Source organism: Orcinus orca, chromosome X, assembly GCF_937001465.1.
Source record: "Orcinus orca chromosome X, mOrcOrc1.1, whole genome shotgun sequence".
In the NCBI taxonomy this organism is placed as follows: domain Eukaryota; kingdom Metazoa; phylum Chordata; class Mammalia; order Artiodactyla; family Delphinidae; genus Orcinus; species Orcinus orca.
In genome coordinates, this window is record NC_064580.1 from 96,677,376 (window position 1) to 96,693,653 (window position 16,278).

The 16,278-nt window shown below is 40.9% G+C and overlaps 1 protein-coding gene across 4 annotated transcripts in view; it reads right to left on the reverse strand.

Moving 5' to 3' along the window:
- CHRDL1 (chordin like 1) overlaps positions 1-16,278 on the reverse strand; it is a 115,486-nt gene that overhangs the window by 41,178 nt on the left and 58,030 nt on the right. For 2 of the 4 annotated variants that reach the window (XM_033408818.2, XM_012537348.3), the window contains exons 5-6: positions 8,776-8,918; positions 7,243-7,336 (exon numbers count right to left, since the gene is read on the reverse strand). In XM_033408818.2, coding sequence (XP_033264709.1) covers positions 7,243-7,336; positions 8,776-8,918 — 237 coding nt within the window. Of the gene's footprint in view, positions 1-7,242; positions 7,337-8,775; positions 8,922-16,278 lie in introns of all 4 variants that reach the window. The other 2 variants (XM_033408817.2, XM_004281537.3) reach the window with 1 other exon arrangement.

Below are 16,278 nucleotides of genomic sequence, written 5' to 3' on the forward strand. Positions count from 1 at the left end.
CAAATGTTTGCTGAATGAAAGAAGGTAGACATTTATACTTGGGCCTCTCTGAGCCTAGAAAGAGAGAGTGTTCCCCTATGGTTGGGAATGGGTAGGTTGAGGCCTTGATGGGGAAAGGTGGGCAGTGTGGTTACTCTCTTGGGATTATCTGCCTATACCAGTGTGCCACGCATGCCCTCTCTTTCCCTTTAACCCCCTGCAGGAGGAGGGGCTCTTGTCACACTCCTCTGGATGGCTCCCACCAAACAGCATAAGAACCTGGGACTCCAGAGCCAGGCCAACAATGTTAAAATTCTAGCGCTGCCACTTATTACCATGTATCCTTGGGCAAATCACTTAACTTCTCTGCCTCAGTTTCCTCACCTGTAAAATGAGGAAAATAATAGTCCCTACTTTGTTGTGAGGAGCAAATGAGCTGTTACACACATAAATGCTTAGACCACTGCTTGGCACAGAGTGACTGCCACATATGTACACTGTCTACCAAATGCAGGCTTGGCTCTCAATACAGCCGATAGCTTACCGAAATATGTCTCCCTTGCCGAGAGTCCAAGAACACAGCCTTCCCTTTGCTTTGGCAAGATAGGAAGAAGACAAGCAGAAATGATCAACGGTGGAGGGAAGCTGGGTGTGGGTTTGGGTGTGAGGCCTGCCTGCCTGCCTAGAATGTGGCCGTGGTACAGTCTCTGAAGAGATTTTCTTTTGATAAAGTTTCCCTTAAGGTTCCAGCGGCTGTTTGCACTATGCTTCCAGTCCAGATGAGGTTTGCTGAAATGCCAGCAATGACACACACCCTGCCAACACTCTCCTGACTGTCCTAGCCTCAAAGACATGTCTAAACAACTGAGGCTAGGGTTTAGATTCAACCCATGGCTAAGATTGCTGCCTGACCCAGGAAGAAAGGCACATATTAGTGTTTGGTGACAGTGCAGAGAGCCCGCTTCAATGGGGCCCTTTATATGAAGGTTTGCAAGTTCAGCACTCAAAAAGGTTATTTCTTCTGTGGTATTTTGCCTGCAATTAGGGCAGCCAGCATAGGGGAGAAGTGTGTCTGGGTTGTCTGCTGTATGAGTAATACGCTTATACAAGGTATACCTTTGTTAAAAATGTCATTTCAACAGAAAAAAAAATAACTAGGTGCTTCAGAAATAAGGACTTCAAAGGAGATTCAATCACATTATATACAACTGAAACATATAAAGAAATTAAAGAGAGAAAAAAGCATCAATTTTATGAAAGTGTAGGATTTAGCCTTTAGAGGGAAAGATGAAAGAGAATGGTTTATTTAGGCTGGAGAAGAGAAGGCAAAGAGAGAACTTAATGAATTGTCAAGTATGTTGAAGGGGCAATACATGATCAATAACAACTAGCTTTTACCCGTTGCTTCTGAAGACATAACAAAAATAAAAGAAATTTAAATTGTGACAAGAGAACCGTTGAGCAGATGGTTAGTCCCAGGATGTGTTGCCATGAGAAGGACTAGAAATATAGTTCTTTATATGGAGATTAAGTAACTAAAAAGGCAAGACTATCAGAGATAGAGAAGGTACAATTCTACTTAACCCCAGGGTAATAAATAGAGTCATTATTATATAAAATATAATAATGATCACTTGTTAAGCAATAACTCTGTATTGGACTTTCTCCTAGCTTCTATGTCATCTCAGTTAATTTTTATCACCTTTCCATAGGTTGTAGACATTATAATTATCATCTTCACACCTGAGAGAACCGAGGTCCTGAATGGTTCAGTGTCTTGCCCAAGGTCACATCACTAGTGGACAGTAGCTCTGCCACGTCAAATCTATGTCCTTCTGGCTTCAGAGCCTATCTCCTTCGCATTATATTGCCGATTGGATGCAATAATGTCTTTTTGCAGTTTCCTTTCTTTTATTAATTGCTCTTCAGTTTAGATTTCACATTATTTTTCCCCAAGCAAAATCACCTTAGCCCAACAAATGGATTGTAGCAATTATCTGGTTATCGTAGTAACTACATGTACACCTCTGCTAAGAATGAACTCTCCTGGGTGTGGAGAAAAGGGAGCCCTCGTGTACTGTGGATGGGAATGTAAATTGGTGCAGCCACTATGGAGAGCAGTATGGAGGTTCCTTAAAAATCTAAAATTAGAGCTACCATATGATTTAGCAATCCCACTCCTCGGTATATATCTGGAAAAGACAAAAACTCTAATTCGAAAAGACATGTGCACTCCAGTAGCTAAGACGTGGAAACAACCCAAGTGCCCATCAACAGAGGATTGGTTTAAAAATATGTGGCATATGTATATATATATATATACACACACACACACACACACACACACACACACACACATACAATTCCATTACATATATGTAATGGAATATTACCCAGCCATAAAAAAGAATGAAATATTGCCATTTACAGCAACATGGATGGACCTAGAGATTATCATAAGTGAAGTAAGTCAGACAGAGAAAGACAAATATTATATGATATCACTTACCTGCAGAATCTAAAAAAATAATACAAATGAATCTATATACAAAACAGAAACAGACTCACAGACATAGAAAACAAACTTACAGTTACCAGAGGGGAAAGGGGGTGGGGAGGGATAAATTAGGAGTATGAGATTAACAGATACAAACTACTAACATAAAATAGATAAGCAACAAGGATTTACTATATAGTACAAGAAACTACATTCAATATCTTTAATAATAGCCTATAAGGGAAAATAATCTGAAAATTATATATATATATATATATATATAAAATATATAACTGAATCACTTTGCTGTACACCCGAAACTAACACAATATTGTAAATCAACTATACTTCAATTTTAAAAAACGGACTCTTTTCCTTTTGGAACAGACTCAAATTAAGTTGGGGCAAAGATTGAGAAAGGAGGCGAGGAACAAAATACCCAGCTTTACTGGCAGAAATGTCACAGCTGTACTGAGGGACAGTACACACACTGTGAGAAACAGGAATGGAAAGATCCAGGGCCTTAGTGAAGCATAAATCAAATTAGGCTGCAACTAAATCCACAGTGACTTGTGAGGGCTGGTACAAACAGCATAGTAAAAAGGATGAGCATGTACGGGTACTACGAATAAGGTAATTTCTTTCTAAAAGAAATATTAATTAGAGTGTGCTAAAGTGAGGTAGGGAAGAAAAAACAAGGTGGAGGATCGGGAATGACAACAGGTAATTTCCTACTGACCATGAACCAATGTATAGCCAGTACCATCTACCACAGTCAATCAGTAATTCAGAGGAAGAAAAAACACAAATAATATCCTATTTGAGTAGCATCTAATTCAAACCATGACTAACTTTCTGGCAATATTTCCAAGCTAGTGTGCATTCATTCAAATAACACCTACTCTGTGCCCGGTGCAGTGGGGGGAAAAAAGATGAGCCCAAAATAGTTTCTGCCTTACGGAGCTCACACATTAGTAGCGATGATAAGACATGGGCACACATAATAAAAGACAAAATGTGCCCGGGTGATTAACTCTACTGAAGAAGCACAGGTGAGGCCCTGAAGAGTCAGAGAGATGAGGGAGTTTACTCCTAAATGATAGGATTAAAAAAAAAAAAGCTTCCCGGAGGAGGTGGCATTGGAACTGGCCTCTGAAGGAGAAGCAGGATTTAGGGGTGGAGAAACTGGAATGAAGGTGGGAATGCAGAGAAGAGACAAAGGCCTTCCCGCTAGTGTTTATTCAAATGTAACCTGAGGACTAACTGTGTTAGGATCCGAGGAGGCTGCATTTGAGCTAGGTCTTCAAGAACTGGCAGGATTTCTACAGGCAGAGATGGAGGAAAAGGATTTTCCAGAGAAAGGCAACATTCCCTCCTCGCAGGGTTACTGTACATGTTAGATATAACCTAGGAAGCCGTTTTGTCTCCTTTTCCTCCCAGCCTTATCATGAAATGTCTGCTGTTCATTCACCCCAAACTGGCTTGCCATATGGTTGGAATTAGATGTTCTGACCAATCAGAGATTGACATTGGTTACTCTTCTATTGGCTTACTCAGGTTTCCGATTTTTAATAGGCTCAGTTTAAGTGTACTAAATTCAGATGTAAAGCCATCATTTCAGGCCACTCCCAGTCATCTATGTGGTCTTAGGAATGGTTTCTCAAAGTGAAAGTCTATTGACCACCTGCACCAGAATGGACAATGGGCCCTGTTTAAATGCACATCCCAGGGGCCCTTCCCAAGGCCACCAAAACAATCTCTGCAGTTGTGCTCCAGGGATCTGAATTTCAACAAGTTCTCCAGGTGATTCTGAAGCACGCTAAAGTTTGAGAGATATTGAGGGGCAGAGGAGAGAGTAAAGGCACCAAGGTAAGAGAACACAAGAACAATGTGGGTAGCACCTGAGGTGCAAGAATGGAAGAATGTGGGCCTATAAAGGTAACTGGAGGCTAGAGCATGAAAGGCCTTTACTGTCAGAGTCGGGGGTTGACAAGTATGCTGCTGGCAACAGGGAACCATTCATTTTAGTGGCAGAGTGGAGTAGTTAAGAGCCTGGAGTCTGGAGCCAGACTTCCAGGGTTCAAATCTTAGCTCTTTGCCTCACCGGCTATATGACCTTGAACATATCTGGTCCTAGAGGATCCTAGAGGATCCTAACCTCTTTCTGCTTCAGTTTCATCATCTATAAAAAATGTGGATAACAATCATACTCCCCACACAGGGTTGTCATGGGATTAAATGAGTTCATATCTGTCAAGTGCACAGAATTGTGACCGGCATAGAGTAAGCACGATATGTGTCAGCATAAAGCCTTCTGAGTAGGGGTGTAGCACGCTTAAGGCTATCTCTTTGAAAGATTAAGCCGGCAGCAATGTATAGGAGTCAATTACCTATTTGCTACCAGCAAATCCTGTAATCTTTTCCCTCTAACTCAGTGGCTCTCAACCTTGGCTGCACATTGGAATCACCTCCCTCACCACCACCCCCATCCCCAGTCTGGACATAAATTTACCAAAATAATTCCAATATTCACCCATAGCCGAGAACCAACGCTCTAAATATACAGTCTTCTCTCAGTATCTGCGAGGAGTTGGTTCCAGGACCTTCATGGATACCAAAATTTGAGGATGTTCTGTCTCTCATATAAAGTTGCATAGTATTTTCATATAGCTTACATGCATCCTCCCACATACTTAAATCATCTCTAGATTACTTATAATACCTAATAGAATGTTAACGCTATATGCATAGTTGGGAATACAACGTAAACACCATGTAAATAGTTACCATCACATGGCAAATTCAAGTTCTGCTGTTTGGAACTCTCTGGATTTATTTTTTTCTCCGATATGTTGGAACCATGGTTGGTTGAATCTGCGGACGTGGCACTTGCAGATACGGAGGGCCTACTGGATTTCAAATTTGTCCAATTTTCATTACTAGTTCTCACTATATGCGAGACAGTGTCCTAGGTCCTTTTCCTGCATTATCTCATTTAAACCTCACAACCATTTGGAGGTAGGTGGTAACATTATTGTCACTGTAAAGATTGTCAGAAAGGTGAGTACATCCTGTCTCATGATCACCCAGCTAGAAAGTAGCAGGGCTGGGATTAGAATCAAGGCAGCCTGGTTCCAGAGGCCCCCAGTCTGAACCACTACCCTACACTGTGTCCCCAGACCAGAATCCCACTCTCTCATACCAGAGAGACTGCTAAACCCATCCTCCTGGTCTCTCCACTTGTCTTATTTCCTCCCTCCAATCTAGTCTGGACACAAAAACAAGTGAGATCTTTTAACACATCAACTAGATCATGTCTTGCCCTGTGCACAACCTTCCCGTGGGTTCCCAATGCACTTAAAAATGGAAATCCAAATTCCTTCCCATGGCCTTGAAGGTCCTGCATGGTCTGACTCCTTCCTGTTCACCTCTCCAGTCTCATCACATGCCAGTTATGACCACAATCACTATATTCCTACCACACTGGTCCCTAAGCTCCTTGAATGCTATAAGCTCTTCCCTGCCTGGTCCTTTGAACTTTCTTTTCTTTCTGCCTGGAATGCTCTCCTCCCAGGACCTTTGCATGGATGACTCCTTTTCATCTTTCAAGTCTGAGCTTAAATGTCATCTCAGAGAGGCCTTTCCGACAATTCAACCTAAACGTCTTCACCTCTTATTTTCTATCTTGGTCCTTTGTTTATTTCCTTCACAGTACTCACACTGTTTATATTTAGGTATTTGTTTGCTTGTTTGTTTATTATTTGTCTTCTCAGGTAAAATGTGAGTTCCATAAGAGCAAAGAACATATCCTGGCTGCTATGTATGCCACATACGGTTGTACAGGTTGTGTCCTGCACAAGGGTGCCTCAGCTAAGGAGGTACATTCACAAGGATTTTCTGGTGAAATGGCAGTCAAGTATCTTAAGTAAGGGGATCCTTTCTGTAATTCACATAAAGATGCCATATAGTCTAGCAGTGCCCTGTATGTCTACTATATTTACCATTACGCATCCAGTTTCTAGCACAGTGCCAAGCATATAGTAGACATTCAATAAGCACATTGGATGGAAGGAAAGAAGACAAAATTAGGAGGGAAAGGGGGAAAAGGGGGGATATAGAGGACTGCTGATAGATTTGGTAATTTGAGAAGAGGCAATAAAAGAGAAATTAAAGGTGATTATGTTTGATCTTGGAAACCTAAAGAAAAAAAAATTGGTACTGTCATCAAAGAAATGAAACCCAAAGAAGAAAAAACTGGCTTGAGAAGATGATGATTCCATTTTGGATATAATTTGAGAAGACGATGCTTTCCATTTTGCTTTTATTAAGTTTGTCACCACTTTACTGTGGGATTTAAAAAATACACCTACTTCTGCCCTGCCTAATCTTCAAAATGGTCACATCAGTGCTTTGGGAGGCCCATTCTTCCTTCTAAGGCTGTGTATGGAAATGCCCTGTGTTTTACAATACAATAATGTAGGGGCCAAGCTAGAAGGGATTAAGGAAGGAGAGACAAAGATACTTTCACATTAGATGACTCTCACCCCTCTCCCCCGGCTGCACTCCAGCCCAGTGCAGTTTCTTTCAGGGAGTGACCCTTAAAAGCAGTGCTTTTATTTTTTCCTTTTGTGATTGAAAGCATCCTTAGAATCTAAGGCTACCATAGAAAATTCCCTTTCCCTAGGACACTGGACAGGTATTTTCCTCTTCTAAATCTTGCTACTCAGGATGGCGGGACCTGGGGTCTTGGGAAACAGGATACCTACCTCTGCACACCCGGCAGCAGGAATCAGGAACAGACACTGGGAATGCACAGGTTAACTTGGGGCAAGTCTTGAGACCACAGTACACATTGCCCTCCTGCCAAAGAGGAACAGAATTAAGGTCAGAAGGAGCTGCAGTACATGTAAAGGCTTTAGCTCAGTACCTGGGATGAGTAGGGGCTCAAACGTCCTTCCCCCATGCTCTTCCACAGTCAGTTATATGCACTTCCTAACTTTTATGATGCGTTATATTTTTTCTATTTACTACTTCTCCATGCCAGAGACTAAGTCACAGGAGATGGCAATTCTCATCAGGCATGCTGGTCTAAGATGAAACAAAGTAGTCAGCGTGAGGGCTGCCGTGAGACTCCAACCACCAAATACAGTCTTGCCCCTCTCTTCTCTGTCCATTCTGGTCCCTATCGTGCTTCAGCTGGATGTTGGGGCTTTGGGGGAATGCAGATTTGCACAATACCTGCCTTCCGTAACACTCACTAGAGTTCTCCCTTCCAAAACAAGTAGACAAGCTCTTTGGGGGTGATACAAAACTATAAAAGATCATCTGAATGGACAGCTCAGTCCAGCACAAGGCGAGGGAGAGGATCGAATGCACTTGCTGGTTATGTTTGTCCTTGCATAATATTCATTCCCTAAAATTCTATGTTCCAAACATCATTCCTTGAGCCTTGATCTTAGTTCTTAGAAGCATACTGTTCTGGAGCTAGGAGGGTTCCTGAAAGGTCATTAGGGAAGCATGGCTACGACCAAATTCTCCCAAACTACTGAGATGCTATATTTTTACTAAAAATCCCTAAGCAAAGAGATTCTTTAGCTTCCCTTGTCAATCCAGTGTTTCATACCCTTTATAGGCGGAAAAGTTGTTTCTACATCTAACTTCATCCCCTCATACTTCAGCTTAAACACCCAATTTTACTCCATTTTTCTGGTTCTATTTATTACATTCTCTGGGCCGCACAATTAGATGATGATGTAATCAGTATACCTCATTCATGAAGTATACAATTCTTTTGACAAATAATGTCACAGGAATCATCATGATCAAGCATTTGTCGAGAGACTTTTCTCATTGCAGGGCACCAGGAACTGACTGGTTAGTGGAATATTTCAGAGATGGGAACCGAGAGACACCCCATTTTCTTGTGAATTGGACTGAGTGGCCCCAGATGGTGCCAGTGGCTTTTCCACCCATGGCATTTCCAAGGCTTATCAAATGACTGAGTTCTTCAGATGAAGGCTCTGGTGGTGTAATTATTGTGAAAAGAAGTACAGATCAAGATTATCAACTCATTTTTGTCCTTTTAAGCAGTGCTAAAGTTTTAAGACCGGGATATGACTGGGTCTGACCTCTTCAACGGAGTTGATCAGGGTTGATTAAGGTCAGGAAGGCTCATGATTTAGATGCGATTCATCTTCCAATCAAGCACCCTACAGTGTAGGCTTAAACTAAAAGTACAAGTATGGAAGCGCTCTTATTTGGGTAGGGGATAGCAGAGACATTAAGATACAGGGTCTTACCGAACAGCTGCACTGTGTGCATTGGTTGGGTTGCCGGTTCTGAAAGAGCCCTTCAGCCATGAACAGCTCACCGTGTTGGTAAGTGGTCCCGTTGTACTCACACGACTTGCTGGTCACCTTATTGTTCGCTGGGGGTAAGGAGTCTTCTGGGACAGGGTGGAGAAAAACCACACCGAGTATTGGCATCATTGCCAAGAATTTCACAAATCCCAACAGCAGATGGGGCTGTACCACACGGAGAGAGTTAAAAATGGTCCCTAATTCAGTGGCTGATGACTTCGATAATATTAAAGCAGCCAGACAGGAATAACAAGTGACATGTGACTATCCATCCATTCCTTCAAATTTGGGGCATTTATTGAGCACCTACTACGTACCAGGCACTGTGACAGGCACTAAAGAGATATCACTGAAGAAGGACAAGGCCCCTGCCTTGATGGAGTTAACAGTGTTAGATGAATAAGGTATTAACTTGCCTGGAAGGAGGGAGTCTTTTCTGATAAGGAACCACCTATTATAACTACCCTGGTAACTTTAACCCCTCCCATGTTTTATAACACTTGGTATATGCTTGTATGCTTGTTCTAGCCTCTGGAGTCTTTGCTTCTTTTTAGTCTCTCCACCAAGATTGCCCCCTCCTTGCCACTCTTTTCCACCTATTGAAGTCCTGTCTGATTCTGAAGGCTCAGCAAAAGTCCACTTTCCTCCATGAAGTAGTCCCTAACAGCTCCAGCCCACGATCTGCACCTCTCAAAGCATCTGATGTCTGAGGCACACCATTTGGCACTTGAATATTACTGTAACTCATATTTGCGAATTATAGTCACCTAGCCAACAATTTACAAAGAGCTTTCACATACGTTATTACAATGGAGCCCCATAAGAACACTGTGAAGCAAGTAAGGCAGATTCTTATCTTCGTTTTTCATTTGAGGGTGACAAGTCTCTGATGTTGAATGACTTATCTGAAGTCACAAAGGTAGTGAGTGATGAAAAAGGGAATTGATATCTGGTCCTCTGTCTCTAAATTCCATTTTTTCCTACCAACCCATATATACATTTGTATATATTGCTTTTTGAAGACTTGGGACTCCGCCTTGCACGTGTCTTTCTCCATGGAGTCTGGCACAGGGTTGCCATGTAGCAAAAAGGTCAATGCACTTGGTGAGCTGACTCTAAGTGAATGGTTTCGAGAAGTCTTTTCATTGGGCTTCCTTAAAGTACATGCTGTGCACACACATACACACACATATACACACACCAAATATCAGTGAACAAGTGCCCAGGTTAAACTAACCATCAGTGTACAAATTAACAATAGATAATTGTTATTATCTACAAGCAGAGCTTCGAAAGTACATGCTGTGGGATAGTGGAAGAACAGAAGTTAGCAGAGTTGTGGGTTTCATTAGAGGGAGGCTTAAAAAGTTAGACCATCCTGGTAACTCTTCTACATTGTTGGTGGGAATGTAAATTGGTGCAGCCACTAGGGAAAACAGTATGGAGGTTCCTTAAAAAATTAAAAATAGAGTTACCATATGATCCTGCAATCCCACTCCTGGGCAGATATCCAGAGAAAACTCTAATTTGAAAAGATACATGCACCCCAATGTTCATAGCAGCACTATTTACAATAGCCAAGACATGGAAACAACCCAAGTGCCCATCAACAGACAACTGGTTCAAGAAGATGTAGTATAGAGACTTCCCTGGTGGCGCAGTGGTTAAGAATCTGCCTGATGGGTTCGAGCCCTAGCCCGGGAAGATCCCACATGCCACAGAGCTACTAAGCCCACGAGCCACAACTACTGAGCCCGCGTGCCACAACTACTGAAGCCCATGCACCTAGTGCCCGTGCTCCGTAACAAGAGAAGCCACTGCAATGAGAAGCCCGCTCACCACAACGAAGAGTAGCTCCCGCTCGCCGCAACTTAGAGAAAACTGGTGTGCAACAACAAAGACCCAACGCAGCCAAAAATTAATTAATTAATAATTAATTAATTTAAAAAAGATGTGGTATATATTTACAATGGAATATTACTCAGCCATAAAAAGAATGAAATATTGCCATTTGCAGCAAGATGGATGGACCTAGAGATTATCATACTAAGTGAAGTAAGTCAGGCAGAGAAAGACAAATATTATATGGTATTACTTATATGTGGAATCTAAAAAAAAATTACTGTACAAATGAATCTATATACAAAACAGGAACAGACTAACAGACATAGAAAACAAAATTATGGTTACCAAAGGGGAAAGGTGGGGGGGAGGGATAAATTAGGAATATGGGATTAACAGATACAAACTACTATACATAAAGTAGATAAACAACAGGAATTACGGTATAACACAAGGAACTATGTTCAATATCTTGTAATAACCTATAATGGAAAATAACCTGAAATATAAATATATATATATATACACACACACAAACACACACACACACACATATATAACTGAATCAATTTGCTGTATACCTGAAAATGACACAATATTGTAAATCAACTATACTTCAATAAAAATTTTTTTAAAAAAGAGACCATTCTTTCTTTCCCATCACTCAAAACTATGATGAAAATGAGTCCATTTTATGGTGGGTAAATTATACCTCAATACAACTGTTTGAATAAAAACAATGAAATTGTTCTCAGGATCTCATTGGAGTGCATTAATGTACTCAACAAGAGATGGAGAGAAAGCAAAAAAGAAGAAGACAAAACAGAATCAAAGAAAAGGAAACCAATTATGGTTATGCTTAATGCTAATTTTACACAAGAAATTTATCTTAACTTCTTCCTATTATTATTGCATTCTTCTAAGATCCCTAATGGGGTGAGGGGAGAATGATGAAAATGAGGCTATTGATACCTCAAAAGGTTTGGTCCATGTCACACAGCTATTAATAGAAGAGCCAACTGAGAAATATAGTTTTCCTGCCTTGAAGTTTCCTGTTCTTTTCACACAGTGGGTGTCAAAACTGGAGGGCAGAAAGGAAATGAACTCAGTCCCTGGAAGAGATATCTGCATTCTCATGTTTGTTGTATCCTATGTTTATTGCAGCATTATTCACAGTAGGCAAGATATGGAGACAACTTAAGTGTCCATCCCATCCCCTTAAAAGGACGTCCTGCCATTTGCAACGACATGGTTGAACCTGAAGGACATTATGCTAAGTGAAGTAAGCCAGTTACAGAAAGAAAAAAAACCTGCATAATCTCACTTAAACGTAAAATCTAAAAAATTTGAATATATAGAAGCAGAGATTAGAATGGTGGTTACCAGGGGCAGGGAGGTGCGAGAAATGGGGAGATATTGGTCAAAGGGTACAAGGTTGCAGTTATGTAGGATGCGTAAGTCTAGAGATCTAAAGTATAGCATGATGGCTATAGTTAATAATACTGCATTGTATACTGGAAATTTGCTAAGACAGTAGATTTCAGGTGCTCTCATCACAAAAATAGATGGTAACCAGGCGAGGAGGAGATGATGTTAATTAGCTTAACTGCAGTAATCATTTCAATCTGTGTATGTATATCAAATCAGCATGTTGTATACCTTAAATATATACAATTTTTACTAAAGAAAAGAAAGTTTTTAAAAACTGAGGGGGGCAGCATCACTGAGTCATAATCCCAGCTCGGGTACCCACCTCCCATAACCTTGAACAAGTCACTTTACCTCTTTGGGCCTTGACTTTTCTATCTAAGAATAGGATATGGGACTCAAATCTCCCCTTGCATCTCTGGAGGGCTAACAGCATGCAAGGAACTCCAGAGGCAAGAAAAGCCACCTCAGACTCTACACGCTCCCTTCCCAGATTTTCCAAGGTGGCTGGGCTTCTAACCAACAATCCTTGGAACACATTCTGCATTCCTGGCCGAAATCTGGCAGAAAATCAGTCTGAAGCAAGGCTGGCTTCAGGAGCCCTCAGGGGAATGCTACAACAGAAGTGACCAGGTTGCATGGCTTCTAGCCTCTGCCATTTCCCATTTCCCATCAAATCCCACACAGCACTCCGAGGAGGAGTGGGGGAAGGACGCTGTCGGGTAAGCAGACCAGCACTCAGCCATCTGACTACAATTGTGTTGCCAAAAGGAACTGTTCCTTCTCCCCCATGAGCGATGATCTTATATGTAAGCAGAACTATAATTTCTGGGGTGCTCAGAAAACACTCCCTTATCCTAAATGTCTCTTACCACCTTTTCTCTCATGGATGCCTAAAATGCCATCATTAGAAGTTCATTCTTTTGGATTAGTGATTGCCTTTCGGCAATCAGATTTTATAATCCCCAAACTTCTCCGAGAGGATACACATTGTCAGTAACATCTCAGTGTGAATAACCTTGTGACAGGCTTTTTTCCCCCCTTCAGAGCAACTGGCAAGTTTTACCAAAAAGTCTGTGGTCCTTTCCCACTTCCTTTGATACACCAATCTCTCCCTCCTAGTACTACCCCTCCTCCCACCCTCTGGAACCCAACATCCTCATGCTGGTGGCTCTCTTCTCCACTCTCCCTACCCTCAAATTTCTACTTCCTTAGTGGGCCAGTTCTGGGCTAGTCAGAAAGGCCACTTGTAAGTCAGCTCCCAGTGGTTATGAGATAAATGCAAACCTGTCCAGAGCTCCCAAGTATGGTTGCTAATCTCCTTGACTCCGAGCCCTCCCTTCTTTTGCCATTGCTACTGTTACTCAGGTTCCTATTTTATTCTCGACGGCTGAGCCTGATGCCAGTGTTTCCTGTCTGGTTCTCTCTCATTCTAGTGGTGTAGTCCCAGCACAGCCACAGTCCATTCTGGAGGTGGTGGTGGAGAGGGTAATATGGAGATGAAGGTAGAGGGCTTGGAAGAAGAGGTTATGTTCCCTTTAATTTCCTTGAGACAGACAGACAGACAGACACACACACACACACACACGAATACTATTCAGCCATAAAAAAAGAGAATGAAATCTTGCCATTTGCGACAACATGGGTGGACCTTGAGGGCATTATGCTAAGTGAAATAAGTCAGATAGAGAAAGACAAATGCTGTAGGATCTCATTTATACACGGAATCTTAAAAAAAAAAAGCTTGTAGATATAGAGAACAGATTGGTGGTTGCCAGACGCAGGGGGGTGGGGGGGTGTTGGGAATGGAATGTACATCATGGTGAGTAGACTTAATAATATCGTACTGCATATTTTAAAGTTGCTAAGAGAATAAACCTTAAAAGTCCTCATCACAAGAAAAAACTTTGTAACTATATATGGGGACAGATGTTAACTAGACTTATTGAGTTGATCATTTTGCAATATAAACAGATATTGAACCATTATGTTGTACACCTGAAATGAATATAATATGTCAATTATACCTCAATTAAAAAAACGACACCAAGATAACCATTTTTCTTATCAGATTTGCAAAAATCCTAAAGTTTGATTAATAAACTCTCTCAGCAAGGCTGTGGAGAATTGATACAAACACTATGGAGGCAATTTAGCAATATCATTCAATTTTAAAATATATGTATTTTCTGAATGTACATGTATATAACAAAAATTAAAAGGAGGTCCAAGGAAGAGTGTGAGGGATACACTTGTCTTTTAAATAAATGTTTCCAAAGCTTATCATTTCATCTAAAGTGAAAGTAAAACAGTTACTCTTTTGACATGGATTCTGTCATAAATATGGCTTTAATATTCTCTCTGCTCGTTATATGTAGATATATTTTATTTCTCCAAACCAGTTATAAACTATTTGAGGTTGTAGTTTATGGGTTCTGTTCTTTTGTCCACACCATAGTACCCAGCACAAAGCTAGGTGGAAAGAAGATATTTAACATAAGCCTTAAGAAGAACTAAGGTTTTGAAAACTAATCTACTTTTCATGCTTATACCTGAATTCTATGCGAGAAAATAAAGTTGTTGATGTGGCAAATAAAAAATATATATATGTGTATTTTTGACCCAGCAATCCTACTTTTAAGAATTCACGCTACAGATATACTTGCGTGTGCGTGAAGAATCTAAAAGTTATTCACTGCACCATTGTTCGTGATGGCAAAAGATTGGAAACAACTTCTGTGGCCATCAGTAGACATCTGGTTAAATATGTGGTGGTTCATTAATACAATGAAATAGTCTGTAGTCGTATAAAAGAATGCGTAAGCTCTCTATGCACTAATACAGAAAAACAGATTATTAAATGAAAAAAATCACAAAGTGCAAAATGATTTGGATAATATACTGCCTTTTATATAAAGAGAATATAATTTTTTAAGAGTACGTATTCATATTTGCTTATATTTTCATAAAGAAAATCTGGAAGGATACATAGGAAAATACTAAAAGTTATAAGGGGAGACTGTGTTTTGAGGAGAAAGGTAAGAATTGAATGGATGTGGGACAGGGGTGAATTAGACATCTTACTGCATACTTTTACATATACCTTTATGAGCGTAAACATATATAATCATATATACACATACACACATATGCATTCATATTCTTGAATGATACAAATGTATTTCCCACTGAAAAATTAAATTTGAAGAGTGTATGTTTAAAAAAAACTCTAACTCAAGGCGAGGGGCTAAACTTGATGACCATTTTGGGTCCCTTCCAACCGTGGAAAATCAATCCTACAGAGCTGGTCATAGAAGCCAGCTCTATTCCTACTAGTGGGACAGACCCTAGCTAGGACTCTTGTGTTCCCAGTGTGACTACAATGAGACGGTTTTCTCTTACAGACACTATTTAGCCCCTTTGGGGAGAGTGGGGGGCTATTACACTGCTCTCTGAAACAAATTGTTTTAAATAAGGTCTGTAAATTTGAGCTGACAGCTGGGCCTTGGCCCAGCTAGGAAGAAAGCAGGCAAAGAAAGGTGCTAATGGGAAACCTCCTGTGCTCCTCCAAGGAGGGAAGAACAGCTGGGCACTGCATCCTGGTCAAGCTAGGTCACAGCATACAGCAAGGATGTGACACATCTTGCAGAATTAACGCATCCCAAACAGTGGGTATGTATAGTTTCCCTCCAAGAATCTTGCTCACCCTCTGAGGTCATGTGGGTTCAGGTGAGTTCTTCTTTGGGATGCTCACTGAAATCAAAGGTATTGCTTCAAATGGGTCCATGAGCTAAAGCAATGATGCCTACCATTTAGATTGCTTCCTGTCAGCGCTCCAAACACTATCACTTCTTTTTGCCCTGGGTTGCTCAAAATGATGACTTATCTAGACCTGCTGTCCTTAGGCGGAGACCTATGATTTTCATATCTTCCCCAAACTCTCCTCCTCCATAAAAACTTAACTCCTCTGTGTCCCATCACATTGAGGCCTTGATAGGGGAGCTTAGCACTCATCTTACTGACTAATTCATATCACAGTGAGAATGGAAGACAATGTTTGAAAATAGGTTTTTTTTCTAGATAATTAAATTGTAACTTAGGCCTTTGATGCTTTATCTATAATGAGGTTGTAGAGCACAGGGCAAGGAGTGTGAAACATTCCAGAACTTACGG